This window comes from Erigeron canadensis, chromosome 6 (assembly GCF_010389155.1).
Source record: "Erigeron canadensis isolate Cc75 chromosome 6, C_canadensis_v1, whole genome shotgun sequence".
NCBI classification, from domain to species: domain Eukaryota; kingdom Viridiplantae; phylum Streptophyta; class Magnoliopsida; order Asterales; family Asteraceae; genus Erigeron; species Erigeron canadensis.
Window position 1 is genome coordinate 43,761,535 of NC_057766.1, and position 20,252 is coordinate 43,781,786.

At 32.0% G+C, this 20,252-nt stretch overlaps 1 protein-coding gene across 1 annotated transcript; it reads left to right on the forward strand.

Moving 5' to 3' along the window:
• The first annotated feature begins 3,717 nt into the window (after window positions 1-3,717).
• Window positions 3,718-7,774, forward strand: LOC122603467. Its single transcript, XM_043776178.1, has 6 exons — window positions 3,718-3,804; window positions 4,498-5,207; window positions 5,341-5,399; window positions 6,408-6,536; window positions 7,033-7,168; window positions 7,244-7,774. Exons 2-6 carry the CDS (start codon window positions 4,503-4,505, stop codon window positions 7,541-7,543), a joined length of 1,329 nt encoding a protein of 442 aa, XP_043632113.1. The 5' UTR covers window positions 3,718-3,804; window positions 4,498-4,502; the 3' UTR covers window positions 7,544-7,774.
• The last annotated feature ends 12,478 nt before the right edge of the window (window positions 7,775-20,252 follow it).

The window sequence follows — 20,252 nt, forward strand, 5'->3', positions numbered from 1 at the left end:
TGGATGATTGTTTGCTTGTTTATGCTAGAATTGGACTTGGACTTCTTGGATCCGTGATTCATTACTCCTAACTAGGGGATTATGTTTATGTGTGATCCGGTTACTTGCTCTATTGAATGGTTCGTATGGATTACTTGATCCTTTTATGCATTTAGATTTGCTCTACATAATTTCCATGTCGTGCTGTGCGTTTCTTGTGATACCCCATAATTCCGCCTTGTTGGGGTGTTACAACATGCTTCTTTAAGTCATATAGTTATGTACCAAACACACTCAAGACTATAAAAACCATAATCATATTTACTTGAACATTCAAATTTTACAGCTACTTAAAGTATAAACGTAATCATTGTAAAAAAACTTACGCCTTTCCTGTCAGACGAATGAGGAGCCAACTCCTTCTTAGTCACCACATGCCCCTTGTTTAATCCTACAAAAAGCCCGGTATTAAGTTGCTTAGGTGCCATAACCTGTTTCATAAACACATATAAACCATTTCAATAAATCTTCATTATAAATCCATAAAACTCCCAGACTATATCAACACCAATTTCATCATTTAGCATGAAATCACAAATTATGCATAATAACAATACAAAAATAATCTAAATATAATAATATTTCAAAACTTAATAAAAAATCTGATTTTTGTCATAACCCATATGAAACTCATGTATCATAGCAACAAAATATAAATGTATCTCAAACACATATGCTAAATTCAAGATTAACAAACAACAGAAGTTGAAAGATTGTCTTAAATAGTTAAGATACAGTAAAATGTTGTACATAATAATAAACTGTATCTTAAAAATAAATCGTTATGTACATAAATTAAGTTAAAAGATACCCAGATAATAGAATAAAAAATAAATTCAAAATTTACAAGAGTGATGTCGTACCTTGCTAGTTTTGGTGTGAATGAACAAAGAAAGATTGAGAAATAAAGATTAGGGTTTTAAAGTTAGAGGGCTCTTAGGACTGTAATGTAATTTTGAAGTAACAGTAAAGACAAAAGTGTAGTTTCAGTAAGAAAAGCACATTGGATTACAGGACATGTAAGGCGGGCCCAATACATTTATGAAAAACTAGATTATGCCCCGTAAGGTTAAAGTAATGTATATTAAGTTGATTGTAAATATAACGAGAGCAAGTATCCGCGCGTTGCGGCGGTGAGATGGTGGAGTGATACCTAAGTCATAGAGTATGATAGGTTATAGGAGTTGATATGTCATAGAGTATGATAGTCAAATGCCTTAGCCGTACGGGCTCCGCCCTCGGATTTAAAATTTTTTTGAAAGTATATAGAATGACATCTCTAATGAAAGAGCATGAAATTTTAAGAACACCCATACAATTTTTATAATTTATCGATGTACAGTTTTTGAGATAAAAGAGTTTGAATGAATTGGAAGAATAAATTATTTATGGAAGAGAGAGGAAAAAAGATGATTGGTTGAGATTTGAAGAGAGAGAAAGGGTATTATAGTTATTTTAGATAAATATAAAATAGATAGGAGGGGCATTTTGGGGAAGTACTTAAAATCAATATTGAAAATTTCAAATTCAATGTTGAAAATTTAGGAAAAATTTGCTTTATAATATAGTATAGATATTTTAAGTAGTGTTACTTTAAGATGAGTGTCACTTAAGAAAAAAATTCTATCAATCTCTTAAAAGATGATTCAAAATTAGAAAACTTTATTTAATATTGTATAAATATACCAATACCAATGATTTATACATATAAATATCAAGATTTAAATGTATTCATTATTCAAATAAAAAAAATCAAATTGATAGGAAGAATATTTTAACATTGTTAGCCGATATATTGTCTTGTTTAGGTGACTTGTTCTCTAAGTTTATTTTTTTTTTACTTTTGATAATTAATGATGATTAGGATAAAAAATTATTTTAAAAAGAATGCTTAAAATTAGGAAATTATATATATATATATGGCTACCATAGCTAAGAGGAAAAAATAAGTTTAACATATGATCTTGACCACTCAAATTCAAATTAATCTCAACCTTTTAAATTGAAAGTCAAACATAGATATTTTAAATATAGTAACTCTTTTATATATTTGTTATACATTCTTTAATCATGGTAACTTTTTAAAAAATTATTGTAATGGATATCAATTTGAGAATGGACTTATATTTAACTACTTCTAATATTAATTGTCAGGTCACATATTATGAAGTAACACATTTATAAACTAAACAATATTTAAAATATGAATTAAACAAATATATAAGAAGTTCGGCTTACATAATTTTTAACAAAAAAACAATATCATTTAATTAGAATATCACATGTCAAGTAAATAAAATTGTTTGAATCCGATTGTGATAAATTATAATATAGGAGTTTAATTAGGAGTTCATATGTCAAGTAAATATGTTAAAAGTGTCACTTTCTTGAATATAAGTTTAAAGTCATAAGAAATAACGATTATTTGAGTTTACATTTTAAAACTTTCTATACAAGTTTTTTTTCTTTTTCTTTCCATTTTATGTCATGTTTAGACCAAAACAAACATATTAGTTCGGTACTATATGCGGTAACGAGGTAATGGTGACCAGCTTTATCAATCATCCATTTTTGAATTTTGATTGTTATTTACTGGTGGAATGTTTAAAAGATAAATGGTTAAGTTGAATAATTATATATATATATATATATAATATAAATATTAAAGCTATAAGGTAGAGACTTACTATGGTATAATGGCTATACTTAGCGGTTTAAAACTAATGCAAATCATATACTTTGTAGTAGGCCTATTAATTGGGTTGATTTGCATACGGTTGGCGGATTGAAACTTTATGACTCCAACTTAAGCTAATAAAAGTTTTAAGATAGTAACTTCAACTCGGACCTGAGTAAGGATCTACCTAAGCGATCCGATTAATATGTTGATTTCAGATGGGTTAGTGAGTTGATTTCATGTCACATGGGTTAATAAAGGTAGGTAGGCAGGTTAAATGGGTTGGCAGTTTGATCCTGGGTCATGTGTGTTGGTAGGTTGACAGGTTGATTCCAAGTCAAATGAGTTGTGGGATAAAATGAGTTGGTAGGTCGACCTTTAAAAAAACATTATTTAAATTTAAATATTTTTGGGTTGGCAAGTTGAATTATTAACCCCAAAAGTCAACCTGGCCTCAACTCAAAAAAATCAAGTTGGCGGGTTACCAGATCAAGATTTCACAATCCTAACCCAATTTTGCGAGTTGGTTTCAAGTCAAAATTCGGGTAAGATCGAGTATTGACAATTTTAATATATATCAAAATCATTAAATTTGAGTAACTTACTAAGGAGGATCTGGTTAGGACAATTAAATTTAAATCTATTTGCAAATTTTACAATGTCATCATATACCAATGACAATTTTAATTTTAGATTATTTATTTAAGTTTTTTTATGAGATAAAGTTGATCGTGTTTTGTATGTTTATCAATCGACTTTATTGTTTCAAACCCGGTCAACGACCGAGTGTAGATCTAGTTAAATATAGGTATGACACATAAAAAAAATCTTACATGTCATTTATTCATAATTGTCCACTAATGAAAAAATTATTCTCATATGTTGCCCACCAAAATATGTGCATGTCACGTGACTTTATAAATACTAAAATAATATTATTTTTTGTAACAGAGGATTCGTGTGGATTGTATTTGAATCGTGTGGAATATGCTTACTTTTCATTAAATAAATAAACAACAATTTTCTACTGTTTTGTGACAGGCAGAAAAAGCTCAATGCTTGGGGAAGCAGTTGACTTAATTTCCAAGGTAATTTCATTGCTAGATTTTTCTTTGTTTGTTATTTTTAAGGTACTGGATTCTTTGGTGTTTCATATTAGAATGTGAATCTCGTATCTTGCTCATCTTTTTGCTCTTTATTCTTTACATAAATTTTGGGGTTATATTTATTTGAACATAAGCCTAAACTGAGTACCTCAAATTTTGATAATGATTATTGTTTCTTGAACAAAAACATTTTTAATCTTGAATCGTTGCTTGCTGTCTCTTTGTATACAGTAAAATCTTGAAAATTTATACAGCTCCCAGTTGACTTCCAATTAAAAACTTTTGAAAACCATTTACAAAAGTTCACTTCTAGATTTTTATGAAAACTGGATTATAATACACAACATTAGCGAAGTTTAGCAGCAAAAATTGCCAAAGGTAAGTACTTTTTGAAAAGTTAAATGGTTTAGTACTGAATTTTGGATAACCAACCCATAATCAGGTCACCCCACAGGCCGGTGCCAGTCCCATGTCCATCAGAGATGGTAAATCGCGTACCACTATGGTTAAAGGGACATTGGGCCAGGATTTGCACCCCTGACCTTCGATTTAGGTTGTATGCCCTGCCACTACTTTACCATTGCAAACTCCACTAAATTGCCTTTTGATTAATTGATCTCGATGGTTTATATGTAAATGCATCTTTTTGTTGCTGACATTTTTGTACCTTTGAAGCCACAATGTCAATTGCATGTTGCGTCCCCATTCTCGAATGTGTATACTGTATAGCCTGTGCTCGATGGGCTTGGAAACGATGCCTTCATACTGCAGGCCATGATAGTGAGACATGGGGTTTTGCCACAGCTGATGAATTTGAGCCTGTCCCTAGGCTTTGTCGGTATATTCTTGCAGTATATGAGGATGATCTTACATGCCCCCTGTGGGAACCTCCAGGTGGATATGGAATCAATCCAAATTTTATAATTGTGAAGAGAACCTATGATGATACTCATGGAAAGGCGCCACCATATTTTTTGTATCTAGATCATGCTCATTGTGATATAGTTATTGCTATTAGGGGACTTAACTTGGCAAGCCATAAAGATTATGCAGTTTTGTTGGATAATAAGTTGGGTCAAAGGAAATTTGATGGTGGTTATGTTCATAACGGATTGTTAAAAGCAGCTGGAGTTGTACTAGATGCAGAAAGTGATACTTTGAAGAAGTTGTTGGAGAGTTATCCGAGCTATACTTTGACTCTAACAGGTCACTCGCTTGGGTCAGGTGTGGCTGCGTTGTTGGCAATGGTGGTGGTGAAAAACCGAGATAAGTTGGGGAATATTGATAGAAAGAGGGTCCGATGCTATTCAATTGCACCTGCCAGATGCATGTCACTGAATTTGGCTGTAAGATATGCGGATATCATCAATTCTGTCGTGCTTCAGGCAAGTTCTTTCTTGATGTTAATGTATTAAGAAAATACTGAAATAATATGCAGGCAAATCAGAGCATTGTCAGCTCTTTTCTAAGCTTCTTCACACTCATGAATACACTTTAATTAAATCCTGCTTAAAACAGGATGATTTCTTGCCAAGGACTGCCACGCCATTGGAAGACATTTTTAAGTCAGTTTTCTGGTAAGAGATTTTTATTATGATCCATAATGCCATATAGCAAATACAGGCAAAGCCTGAGTAACAGAAAATGGTTTAAAAAAGAAAAAAAGAGAGCATATTATTGTGTGGTTCAACAATTTGCTCATACTGGGTTTTGCTATATTTTTAATCATGAGATTCTTAACTTCTGATAAGTTACAATCCATACCTTAAAAAAATAGTATCACAACATTCTTGAATTCTAAAAAGGTACAATCGATAACTGAATAAGTGAAATTTCTCGTTAAATCTGGCAAAAAAAGGAGATATCGCAAAATGGATGGGTTGGCCAACAGGTCAAAACAAACGGGCCTGGTCAAGTTGGCCCACCAACACAGTGTGTTTCATGTTTTTAATTTTTTAAATGCTTGTGTTAGTATGGCTATGAAACTAAGCAATGTAAAAAGTTAAAGTATCTGAATAGTCTTACATTCTTACTGTGACGTTGGACCTTCCGTCTTGTTTCATTCTTGGCTAAGATTTTTAACTTTACCCAATGGGTCTGTAGGAGAAACGTTAATTTAGATGAGCCTACTTGCCACATCTAACAAAACAGAGAGAAAAGATAGAGTTTTTCCTTGGTAACTTAAACTTTGATAATTATATTTGGATAGTTTTACCATGGTGAGTGTGATAAGAGCAAGAGTTCACAAAGAATATCGTGGGCTCTGACTTTTGAATTTAAAGTTATAAAAAGTTTTTTATTCTTCCTAAACCAAAACCATATTGTTTAGTTTATAACAATTACTAATTAGTGCAATACAACAGTTATAGTGTTAAATTTGCGACAAAAACGCATATCAGTTTGATTTTGGATGGAAACAAGTTTTATTTTGACTTATACCGTTAAACCATATGTCACTTCCTGGGCACTTGAGATATATGGTTTTCAAAAGTTGTGGTACACAGATAATCTAGCAAACTGACCACTGTTGGCTCTATATTGTCATATTAAAATAATGATAACAATTGTGAATCTTGTTTGAACAGTTTACCATGTTTGTTGTGCTTAAGATGCATAAGAGACACATTCACATCGGAGGAGAAGAAAATCAAAGATCCAAGAAGGTTATATGCACCCGGCCGGCTCTATCACATTGTTGAGAGAAAACCTTTCAGGTACAACCTAGATTGCTATTTTTGACTTTTGAAATCAATGATATTGCTTAGTGTTCCTTTGAGAAGATAATTCTCTATAGGCTTGGCATTATACTTTTCCTGAAATTCTAATAGAACCATATTTTCTGTCTTAAGAAATCTAAGACATCTGACTGGTACTTTCTGACTTAGATGATGGCAATGTTTGTATAGTAGCCAATTATCTTAGACACCCTTCAACAATGACAAACCACTGAACTTAGTGGACTTGCTTCTGTGATGCTAACAGGGAAATGAAGTAATTTCAGTATTATAATCTTTTTGAATCATTTGCATTTCGTGGGAAATCAGGGGTCCCTTATTCTGATTCTGCAAATCATTATACTTACTTTGAAAACACAGTTCCATGCACCTCCCTGTCGCCTAAACTTCACAACCGTATATTTTTTCAACGTGTATATGTTACTTTTTTTTTTGGAACGGTATGTAACTTATCTTTTGATTATGATGGCTGCAGATGTGGCAGGTTTCCACCCATTGTAAGAACTGCAGTGCCTGTTGATGGAAGATTTGAGCACATTGTGCTTTCTTGCAATGCAACCTCTGACCATGCCATCATTTGGATAGAGAGGGAAGCCAAAATGGCATTAGATGTGAGTTTTTTTACTTTATCACCATTAATCAAATCTATATCTACGAGTCTAATTATTACTTTTATTTTAATTAAGATTATGTTAGAGGAAGATCCAATAATGGAGATTCCCACAAAACAAAAGATGGAGAGACAACAAACTTTGGAAAGAGAACATGGCGATGAATACAAGAAGGCGTTACAGAGGGCGGTTACGCTGGCAGTGCCCCATGCCATTATACCTTCCGAGTATGGCACATTTCAGGACATTGAGGAGGGGAAGAATTTAGGCCGAAAACATAGTCCCGGAGAGAGTTGGAATGATTTGATTGAACGTTTATTTGAAAAGGATGAACCGGGGCACATGGTTCTGAGAAAATCACATTCTATTGTATAATATATATTCTCGAGTTTTGATGCACCAATCGATATGTAAATGTTTGTGGGATTTTGGGGTTGGGGGAGTTTTTCATTTATTGATTCATTCTATTTGTTTAAGAAGGAAAGTCTCCTTCTCATTGTCCGATACTTCAAAAGTCATAAGTACTTGCGATGTTGCTTATCAGATTGATACAGATAAATGTTAAGAATAATAAAAAAGATTAAAGTGACCAAGTTTTTACTAGTATCAAATAAATATGTTTCTATTGTATATGTACTGTACTTGTTTATTTTTGGCATCAAAATACAATCCACCCAAATAATAAATTGCTATGCATTTACGTTATATACGGAGTATATTTTTTTGTGTATGATGTTATTATTTTTGCATTATCTTGAAGGATTTTGCTTAATTTGAATAAAAATGATCTCGATTCTTTTTCTTTTTGTTTTGTGTCTGAAAATTTAATTCTTTTGGATACAGGTTATGAAGATTCCAAAACAAAGAGTTACTCCACTAATTAGTATATAATGTAATAAAGGTAAACACTTTGCTAAAAGACATGACCTGAGTCTCTTTAACAATCGACCCATGAATGTATTTATATGGAACGATCGCACACATTGAGTAAACTTGGGAGAATAAAATCCAATAGCAACAATGATTCATTTATTTCTTTAGAATTGCAAAATGTAATTTGCAATCATAGTGGTTTGTACCGGATTGGTGGAAATTTATTTAAATATGAAGATATGTTCTCTACTTTTTATAGTTTGTTTTTTTTTTTTTTCTTATTGAGGCACTTAATGACCTACTCGATGAGTTAAGCGTGGTCACGGCACTTCGCACGTTATATATTGTACTGCCGCATCGTAAGTAATACTTAATATGGAGTACTAAATTGTATTGTTTCTGATGGGCCTCGTCCTTTAAGTTCTATGCTCATAACAAATCCATAACAAATTCGACAGTTTGGGGTAAAACCAAAAAAGGCACACCCCTATCTTGCTTACCGTGAAATACATCCATGTAAAAAAAGGGTAAATCAGCACCGCTTAGTCTTGTGTACCAAATTTGGTACCTACGTTACCACCCTGTAAAGCTATGTGTATCGGGTTAGTTTTACTAGGTGGCGAAGAAATCCACCAAATGAGATTGAATTAGGGCCATTATTAATTGACATCTCCACACATGGAGACTCACCATAACCCAGGCAGGTAGCCAACTTCTAAAAGAAAAGTTGGTTAACAAATTCACCCCACAAATATGGGAAGTAATTATCGAACTCAGATAGATCTTTTCAAGGTCAAAGACCTTACCAATGAGTCACCAACCCCATTGACAAATTCATCCATGTACAACAACCCCATATATGGTTTTGCAACTTCTTAATCTACCGTATATATTTTACATTTCGTAAGTTGACAGTCAAAAAGTTCGTTGTTAAAATAAATTACTGAAACCATGTCTTATGGCAGTGTTTTGTTTTGAGGTTATAATGTATCATTTCTTTTGTTAGAAAAGAATAGTTTGTAAATATTATCCAAGGTCACGATGTTTCATTTGGGAACTCTGGTGAATAAGTAAACTACATTTTGAATTTGTATGTGGCCTCATTTTCGAATGTTAAATGTGGTTTGCTGATTTCATTTATCATACCCTGACATGCAGATATTAATGCAACTACCCGTATATTATTCTTCTTGAACAGATACACCATACTTATAACTACTCACTTTTAATTGAAACACAAAATGACAAGAAAAAAATTGAATGAAGTATGCCAATGAAATAAATAAAAAAATACCTACCAAATACTCACATTACATTAGAAAAGGATGGCCTACGTACATCGAAGAGAGCTAACTTGGATGGTTCAGACATATTCATAAAAATGGTCACGAAGATGGGCGTGAGAAATACAAGACGAATACAAAACAAAATGGATGATTCCGATAACAAAACCAACAATCCCGGAGACGTGGTAAACGAAATCAAATTCCATCCATTTTAAGTACCTCTTAACATTCAAAAATAACATTTCAATTCATATGACGACCACTTACAAAACACAAATGAGGCCTAACAGACAAACTCTCTAGTTATAAAATAAAAGAGACATAATCATCGATATATAGGTAGATGATTATTGAATGGAGTAAAACGTGAAGGTAGGTGGGTATTGAATGATGGTATGAAAAGTGAAGACCAGTATTACAAGTTTAAGGTAATAGAGAACGGTTGATAATTAAAAAAGCAGTCTCTAAATTTATACACCCGGTTTCTATTATACCCAAGTATAGAGATCAGTTACATAATATAGACCAGTTGTGTACAAAGGAACCGGTCTCTAAACTTAGAAACCTGTTGTTTTATAACCAACCAGTCTTTATTGTATTCCTATTCTATATACCGTGAGATATCTCTCAAAATTGAACACTTTAAAAAAAATTTCTCAAACATCTTATTACAAATCAAATCCCACCCACCACTCTACGTCTCTACCCACTACTCCACCCACCACCTCCCATGGCTCTTCTTTCCGGTTTTCAACCTAGTGTTTTTCATCCCTACAAAGAATAGATCTTGATAATAAAAACTTTCTATTTACGGTAAGTCAATTATTGGACATTTTTCCAATAAAGATATGTTAAAAATTGATTTGTGTATAATCAATGGGTATTTTATGTATTTATATTATAGTTGTTGGGTCTAATATCAAATAGTTTCTAGATCTAGTTGTTGAAGTTTATTTTTTTCAAGATCTAGATCTAGGATATTGGTACTAGTTTCTAGATCTATGTTATAATTAATTAAAAAAAAAATTTGGTGTTGTTCACGGCTATAAAAAAGGATGAGTGGATATAAATGGTGAAGTTTGGTGTTGAGATGGTTTTGAACTTAAAGAATAGTACAATCACATATGAAGATGTCGACATTCATTGCGAAAGGAGAGGAAGCAATTTGTGCACTTGATGTTAAGATAAAGAAGTTTACAGACGATTGAATTCTTAAATCTGCTTATGTTGATGAAATGCAAGTAATATTATTAGTATCTTTTAATTGTTTATATATATATGCCGATAGGCAAACAATTTTTCATGTTGTAAATGCAGTTATAGAGTTATAAGATCTAGTATCTTATTTTTGTTTACATGGTCTATTTTGCTAAGTGTTTATAACTTGTATTATCCGGATTTAATTAAGATTGGTTCAGATCTGAAATTATTTGACTACTTTTAGAATGGGTTAATTAAATATTGGCTGAAATATTAATTTTTTTTAATAAAAATAAATAAAATAGAGACCAGTGTATATGTAACTAATAGGTCTATATAAAAGTACAGAGACCGATTATACAATTGGCCTCTATGTAAGAAATCACTAGTCATAGAGACTAGTTATATAAACAGTCTATATTAACCAAACAACCGGTCTCTATTGTTTATTTTTTGTTATAGTTGGTCAATAGGGAAACAATATTAAAAGCTAAATGATAAATTTTATTTCACATAGCAAGAATAGTTTTAAAATTAATAAATATAAATTATCATTTGAATTTATAAATAGTATATCTTAGTTGTCTTTTTAACTATTTTTCTTAATATTTTATGTTAAAGACAAGTTTTTTTCAATATGACTCCAATAACTCAATCTTAAAAATAGTTATTTAAACCATTATATAGGATTTCATACAACTAAATAGGGGTGAGATTAGGTCGGTTTGGACCTAAAACCGAAACCCAAACTGAAACTTTCGGTTTTTGAAAACCAGAAACCAATGGATTCGTTTTTTCGTCAGTTCGTTTTGGTTCGGTTTGGATCGGTTTTCGGTTTGGATTTGCTTCTTTTTTTTTCAAAAAATTAATTATAACTTATATGGATGCTTGATTAATATAAACGTTTTAAGTTATTTATGAGTAATATATTAAAAATGTATTGAATTTTCTATTGAAAATGTATAAAGACGTAAAAAAGAAACGGTCACATCTAATTAAAGTATTAATACGAATAAAAGTTGTGAAACTTAATTTGCAAATAACACAATTTTAGAAGTTTTGTGAACTTAAGTGTACTGTGCATTAATCATATCAACACTGGTTCATTTGACCCTTTTTATTATAGTAACTTTTTACTTTCACTTTTTAATCTATATTAAAGTTTAAATATAACTAGGAATCAATATTTCTACATGTTTTTTGTAGATTATTATGTATAAAAGTGCATATATAAAGGTTTGGTTTTTACGTTCGGTTTTTACATATGAAACCGAAATCTGAACTGATCCATTTGGGTTTTAGAAAACCAAAACCAAACCAATCCATTGGGTTCGGTTTTTCGGTTTATTCGGTTCGGTTTCTTTGGGTTTTTCAGTTTTCGGTTTTCCGGTTCGGTTTTTGCTCACCCCTACTACTAAACCACCTTCTAGTATTCAAAAATGTTATTCATATTTAGATAACAAAACCTTTATAAGAAAACCTAATACAAACTAACAAACCGTCTCTTTTGATTATGTCTTCAAGACCATCATTGTGGTCATTACAGTGCCACCTACTTGTACTACGATCATCAACTCCATCAACATTATTGCGTCGTTTTCACTCTCAAAACCAAGGTTGTAAATATCGGTTATCGGTTTATTATCGGCCGACCCCGATAAGTGATAAATAAGATATATCGGTGATATATCGAATACCCTAAAATGTAAAGGAATTTATCTAAAATTTATATATATAACAACAATATATACAATTTGTAATGCAATACATCATTAATTAGAATATAAAACTGTAGAAAAGAAAATAGTTATAATTAAAGTTTCGAAATTTAAGTATTTATAGACTATATTCAAAAGGAAAAAACGGTAGTAAAGAAAGTAATTATAATTTACAACTAGAAATTAAAAGATTATTAAAGATTAACTCAAAAATTAAAGAATTAATTAAAAAATAGCTAGAGAAAATTGAAATAAAGAAAGTAATAAACCCCAATATTTGATAAAAACTCTTGTTGTTTATATATAAAAAAAAGTGGTCAATTTTTTTTGGGACCAATATTGACCGATAAGTGCCGATACTGACCGGTAAGTACCGAGTTTGACCGAAATTTGACCAAAACGATAAATTACCCAATAAGTAATTTTTCTTATCGATGAAGGGCCGATGACCGATATATCGCCGATATATCGGCCGATAAATCCGATATTTACAACACTGCTCAAAACTCACTATCTCTCACTATTTTGTACTGGTCATAAAAAATAATAATAAAAAGAAATCTGCCAAGATTATGTACAAATACATATTTTATTTGATTATCTTTAACAGTCACTTCTTTAAATCATTTGCAAGCAAAATAACCTCCTTTTGATCAATTGTTCACGGTTTTGAAGGCTTCATAAGAGCTTGAATAACAGCTCTTCAAACTCATATTTCACAGCTCTTTGTAAGTCTTCTGTGAAGTTTGTACACAAAATGGATATCAAAAACTCACTAAATCTAGTCTTTAGGAACCATTTATATATAGTTGGAAGGTCATTTAATAATCTTTAAAACCCTTTTCATTTTATACATAAATTTCTCATCAAAGATCACAAAAAACTTGAGTTATTTTAAGGTTTTTCAAGCTAAACATGTTCCATATCTGTATATGTTCAGATATGCAATTTCATGTACTTCAAAAACGAGTCTAAGTGAATAAAATTCCACTTGCTAAAGTTGGATCAATTTGTAGATCACTAGCTCAATTCTCTATTGTTACTTACTGTTACTAGTTAAAGTTGGGGGTATTACATAACACTTTAAAAAAACAATTAAAACATTAGATTTTATATAAAAAAACTAATCATCAAGATGTGACAAGTCTTGAGCTTACACGTGGTGATGGACATCTTCGTACACGTATATCTTCTTATGTTATTTTCGGCCGACATATATGGTAACTAAACCCTTTACACTTTCAAACTTTTCTTCTTTGTGGCTGGAGGTCCATATGAAGGCAACCATTCTACCTTTAGGTAGAGATAAGACTATTTATAACCAAAGTTGTAAATAATGTTTCGCGGTTACTCGGTGGTCGACCACCTTTAAGGTTAAATTTCATTTCGCGGCGTTATAACGAATACTATAAAATATAAGAGGAATTTATTTAAAATTATATATATTATTAATATATTCATGGTTTGTATGTTAATCATGTATTTCTACCCGATATTTTTACCTATATACCTATATTTTGCCATTTTACAACAAAAGTGGCTATCAAACTTTCAAACGTTGTGAAGATTAAACATAATACTCCTAGAAATATTGTTTTTGTTGATACAGTTTGAAACAAAATAGATAAAGAAGGCTGAAAATGTAATATGAAGTGCAAGATGAAGTATAGACATTTGTTAAAAGATAAAGGGCTAAAGATGATATTGGTTATAACTATTTCATGGAACCCATCAAAATATCAAATGGATTAGCTCACACACTCTTTATCTTATTATTTTACCCAATTCTTTTTTCCTCTCTCTGTGATATCATCCATCCACCTCATCCATCCACCTCATGTTGAAGTTTACACCATTATCTACATCTTATCTTCAAGATCCGATCTATTTATCATCCATCATCATGTTGAAGGTTCGATTCCCAGGCGAGCATCTCATTTTTGTTAATTTTTTCGATTCCCATCAACCATCCGTCTCTATTTCTTACTTCATCTTCTCTATTCTTTCATCTTGTGAAGTTGTGAATTTGACCCTCTCCATTTTTTCTTCCCCTCTCTTATCTTCTTTAAGAAAACAGTTCCATTTTCCTTTTTTTCTTTAAAAAAAAATGAAACTTTTTGTTAAAAGTCATCCCTTTATTTGACTTTTTTTTAACATTATGACCATTAAATCCCGTTAAATCTGTTATTTGACCGTTATTGACTCAGACCTTTAAATTTACCCTACAACCCCCTTAACGTAATGTTGGACCTCCGTTTCGGTTTTGTTGTTGTTGTTGATGGACATCTTCGTAATATCTAGGATTCCCTACGTAAATCCTAGTATCATCTTCTCTCTCAAAAATATTTCACCATCGGATAGGCCAAGGGTTTCTTCAAATCAGATTAGTCGGGTTGTTGTTGATAAAAATGGCGGAGATAGTTAAAAAAAAGAGCCTTAAAATTAAGAAGCAAAAGAAACTAAAGTTGGCTAAGTGTACAAAAACGTCTAAAGATTTGAGGGAGGAGATTGAGGCTTGCACCAGCAACACTAATATTGTGGTCATGTAAAAGTGGCAAATTTGGTTGTATATTTATACATATATTTGCTAACTACAATAAACGTGATTGTTTTGGTTGTAAATATTGAATAGATTTATTGTTTTACACATTATAGATGGATAAGAAATCGTCGAGGGACAAAAAGAAAGGAGAAATTGAGCTTGGGAAGAAGTCAATGGCTAAATCTTCGATTCTGGTTCGTAAATCGTGACTCCTTGGGTTGACTCTGTTTTTTCAATTTAATAGTTAATTGTTTACCTTTTGTACATACTCAGTTTTTTTTCCAATTGGGGGTCTTGAATTAGATCTGTGGTAGATTATTATCTGAATAATTATGCATGTTCACTTCTCATATTTGATGCGTACTATATGATAATACACTTTTAAAATGACTTATGTGATCAACATATGTTTTTCATTGATCAGGAAAGCGAAAATTGTCTTTTGATTCTTGTAGGAGTGATCAATCTGGTAACAAATTAATGTTTATAGTTTATGGAACCCTTAGAATCTTGATTTTGGTGCAAGACTATATGTTTTCATATATTACTTTTAATAGTTGGTTCATATTAGTTGATTTTCCTCTTTCAATTAAGTTTAGTTAGTTTGTCTTATGATCATTTTGTCTTATTTAACAAGCTATAATATATACCATCTAATTAATTAGGTTTTATACTAAAATAATAATTATTTTTCAAAGTATACTAGTTTGGTTAATTTAATTTTCAAACTCCGATTTTTTACTGTGTTTGTCTTGGGTTTTAGACCCTTTAATTGTAAATGTTGGTGTTTTGCTAATTTTACTTTCTTTTTTGATATTGTCGCATCTCTAAACTATTTTCGCCACACGATATATCCAAGTCCTAGCTTCACTCATACTTACCATGATGCATTAGATTATTACATCTTTTGTTCTGTTTGTTTAGTTGATATTTAGAAACATTGTGATGTGTAGATCAAAGAATTCAAAGATCGGCTTTTAGCTGCAACCAAAGTCTTAGCTGATAGTACTGGGGAATCATCTAGTGGGACTGCAACTTCACAGAATATCATCCAGTGGCAGGATATCATCAAACTTATTGGAAGTATCATTGATCTTGTATTTTCTGGAAAAGCAATAAGAAAGTTAAATGCTTGCTCCTGTCGCCAATGGAGAATGATAAGTTTCTTACCAACGAGGTTTATTATTTAAGTTTATTTAATTATTATACTTAAAAGTAATAAGTACGGGATCCAAACTGATTTTTACATTTCTTAGTGCCCATGATGGTATATTAAAGCATTGGCAGAATAACAGTGAATGGTGTTATGCCTTTGAACTTTCTCGTGTAAATGCATCAATTCAAGGACGCTAGCACGAGTTTCTTAGTATCGACCTGGTGAAAGATTCTATAGTTGCTGTGTAGAATCTTTCATTGGGTCGATACTGAGATCCTCGGGCTAGTGTCTTTGAATTAATGCATTTACACGAGAAAGTTCAAAGGTATAACACCCTTCACTACTATTCTGCCAATGCTTTATTATTCCATCATGGGTACTAAGAATTGTAAAAATCAGTTGGTAAGAAACTTATCATTGTCTGTGGTGTGAGGAGAAAGCATTTAACTTTCTTAATACTTACTATTTGGATAATGCACTTTTTAAATAGACTACACCATTATCCAAATTGTAAGCATTAAGAAAGTTAAATGCTTTCTCCTCACACCACAGACAATTATAAGTTTCTTACCAACTGATATTTACAATTCTTAGTACCCATGATGGAATAATAAAGCATTGGCAGAATAGTAGTGAATGGTGTTATACCTTTGAACTTTCTCGTGTAAATGTATTAATTCAAGGACGCTAGCCTGAGGATCTTAGTATTAAGTATCAACCTGGTGAAAGATTCTACACAGAAACTATAGAATCTTTCACCAGGTCGATACTAAGAAACTCGAGCTAGCGTCCTTGAATTGATGTATTTACACGAGAAAGTTCAAAGGCATAACACCATTCACTGCAATTCTGCCAATGCTTTACTATACCATCATGGGCACTAAGAAATGTAAAAATCACCTGTACTTATTACTTTTAAGTATAATAATTAAATAAACTTAAATAACAAACCTCGTTGGAAAGAAACTTATCATTGTTCATTGGCGGCAAAAGTAAGCATTTAACTTTCTTATTGCTTTTCCAGATATTACAGGATCAATGATACTTCCAATAAGTTTGATGATATTCTGTGAAGTTACAGTCCCACTAGATGATTCCCCAGTAATATCAGCTAAGGCTTTGGTTGCAGCTAAAAGCCGATCTTTGAATTCTTTGATCTACACATCACAATGTTTCCAAATATCAACTAAACAAACGGAACAAAAGATGTAACAATCTAATGCATCATGGTAAGTATGAGTGAAGCTAAGACTTGGATATATCGTGTGGTGAAAAGAGTTTAGGGATGCTACAGTATCAAAAAAGAAAGTAAAAACCGCAAAACACCAACATTTACAATTAAAGGGTCCAAAACCCAAGACAAGCATAGTAAAAAAATCAGAGTTTGAAAATTAAATTAACCAAACTAGTATAGTTTGAAACATAATTACTATTTCAGTATAAAACCTATATAATCAGATGGTATACATTATAGCTTGGTAAATAAGACAAAATGGTCATAAGACAAACTCACTAAACTTAATTGAGAGAAAAATCAACTAATATGAACCAACTATTAAAAGTAATATATGAAAACATATAGTCTTGCACCAAAATTAGGATTCAAGGATTCCATAAACTACAAACATTAATTTGTTACCAGATTGATCACTCCTACAAGAATCAAAAGACAATTTTCGCTTTCTTGATCAATGAAAAACATAGGTTGATCACATAAGTCATTTTAAAAGTGTATTATCATATCATATGCATCAAATATGAGAAGTGAACATAGCATAATTATTTAGATAATAATCCACCACAGATTTGATTCAATACCCCTAATTGAAAAAAAAAAACTGAGTATGTACAAAAAGTAAACAATTAAATATTAAATTGAAAAAACGGAGTCAACCCAAGGAGTCACGTTTTTCGAACCAGAATCGAAGATTCAGTCATCGACTTCTTCCCAAGCTCAATTTCTCCTTTCTTTTTGTCCCTCGACGATTTCTTATCCATCTATAGTGTGTAAAACAATAAATCTATTCAATATTTACAACCAAAACAATCACGTTTATTGTAGTTAGCAAATATATGTATAAATATACAACCAAATTTGCCACTTCCACATGACCACAATATTAGTGTTGCTGGTGTAAGCCTCAATCTCATCCCTCAAATCTTTAGACGTTTTTGTACACTTAGCCAACTTTAGTTTCCTAACTCCAGATCCCGATTCAATAAGATGCCCGCATGGAGACCAAGACTGAGAAATTAAAGCTGATTGTGTCTCACTATAATGTTGCAGCAAAAAGTCCTTTATTTTCCACACATTGACTGCTTTGCTTGGATTTATTCAATTATCAAAGAGCCTGATTTGGCTTTCTTTATAGCTGTCTAACATTAACAAAAAAATTTAAATTAAAACCACAGTAACATATGTAAAAGTATACATGTATAATATTTTGGGTTAAGTGTTGACGTAGCATCTAAGCAAGCAAGGTTGTTGTCACAGGGTTCTGCTCTACACCAAGGAAAGGCACATCAAACTTCTTATCGACAATGTGCTTTTTCTCATAATCATATTCAAACCATTTGCATATTCGTGCCAGAAAGGATGGTCTTCCTATGCCTCAAACCAATGACGTCGAAAATATCATTTGTGTGCCGAGAATGTTGTTTCTTTCTTGTCAACTCAGCTTCTTTTCTCTCTCTAGAAAACGATACTCCTTTCGGTTCCTTTCCCAAAACCTGCTCTCACAAAACATCCGATGTATCACGAGAAATGCTTCACCTTGATGGCACCCCACTCCATGCCATTTTTCTTGAAAAGTAGCTTTAGGAGTTATCATACCCTCTTGAAAAAGTAGCTTTAGGAGTTATCATACCCTCTTGAAAAAGTTTGTTTGGTAAAAAAGAGCAAAGTTAAAAACATAAATAAAACTAGTCTATTTAGAAACTACCTTATCCAACTTGAAACTTAGCCACATCACCAGATATGTCTTGTCTTAGAAACTACATATGCTTATTTTGTTATTTGAGCCCATATTCTCGTGAACATTTATCATAACTTGGGGGATGTTTATGTAGATGCAAAACAAAGTTGACAGAAGGGAGACACAACGTATTCAGTCATTTGATGACATTAACATCACCAATTTCTGATATCTGAGGGATTAGTTCAATTGTCTATTTTATTATTTAGTTTTAAACTTACACGGAGTAACAAAAAGTACAACAAAAGTTGACTAAAATAACATGGATATAATTGTCTTTATACATAAAACTTCCTTGAGTGAATAAAAAAGTTCCGTGAATATATCAGCTCCCAATATTTTCTTACATAAAACTTCTTGTTGAAGATTTGATTACATCATCACAGGAGACAAGACTTGTTGAAGATTTGATTAACAAATTCGATTATTTAAATACTTAAAATTTTAATACAATCAGCTAACAATAAATCTTCTCCTCTTCCAAATTCAAATTCAAATTACCCTTTGTCCATCCGACGCTAATCTTCCCCTTTCTCCTTTTACGATTATAGTATTCTTCATCAAATCGTTTTGCTTCCGGTTAGTTTTGATCAAGTTGAGAGTTTTTTTGGTTGTTCACATTTATATTTATAGGGTGCGATGGAAACTGTTTTGGAAAAAAATAGACAACCCATTAAACTCGACTCCAACATAAAGAAAATAGCCGACTTGGGGTTGGGGGAGGAAAAGGTTAAGCTAATGAAAGAGTCCGTTTTTGGTAATCTTTCCTCAGTAGTTGTAAGATAACTAATTGCTTGGGTTTCCCCTTCTCGTTGATAAGAATATATAAGATTACAAGTTACACTTGACTACCTCGGACTATTACATAATAGATATACATTACAATAATAATAATATACACGTCTAATATACCCCCACAGTCTAAGGCGGAGGATTGCGGAGACTAAGACTAGAACGAAAGTCAAGAATAACACCCGAGGAAGTCCTTTGGTGAAGATGTCCGAAAAGTTATGTCGGGAAGGAACATGGAGAACACGAACATGACCACGTTGAACCTTTTCGCGAACAAAATGAATATCAATCTCAATATGTTTAGTGCGTTGATGTTGAACTGGATTTCCGGAAAGATAGATAGCACTAACATTATCTGTATAAACCAATGAAGCTCTACGGAGAGGACAACCAAGCTCAAGTAGTAGATTACGAAGCCAACACAACTCAGAAACAACAGTAGCAATACCCCGATATTCCGCCTCAGCACTGGATCTAGAAACAACCGTCTGACGCTTGGAGGACCAAGAAAGTAAGTTGTCCCCCAGGAAAACACAATACCC

Excerpts from the sequence above, each read along its gene's own strand:
- LOC122603467 (XM_043776178.1), top strand. The coding sequence starts at position 4,503 with ATGTCAATTGCATGTTGCGTCCCCATTCTCGAATGTGTATACTGTATA. Across the intron at positions 5,208-5,340 it reads TCAATTCTGTCGTGCTTCAG|GATGATTTCTTGCCAAGGAC; the intron begins GCAAGTTCTTTC and ends TGCTTAAAACAG. Across the intron at positions 6,537-7,032 it reads GTTGAGAGAAAACCTTTCAG|ATGTGGCAGGTTTCCACCCA; the intron begins GTACAACCTAGA and ends TGATGGCTGCAG.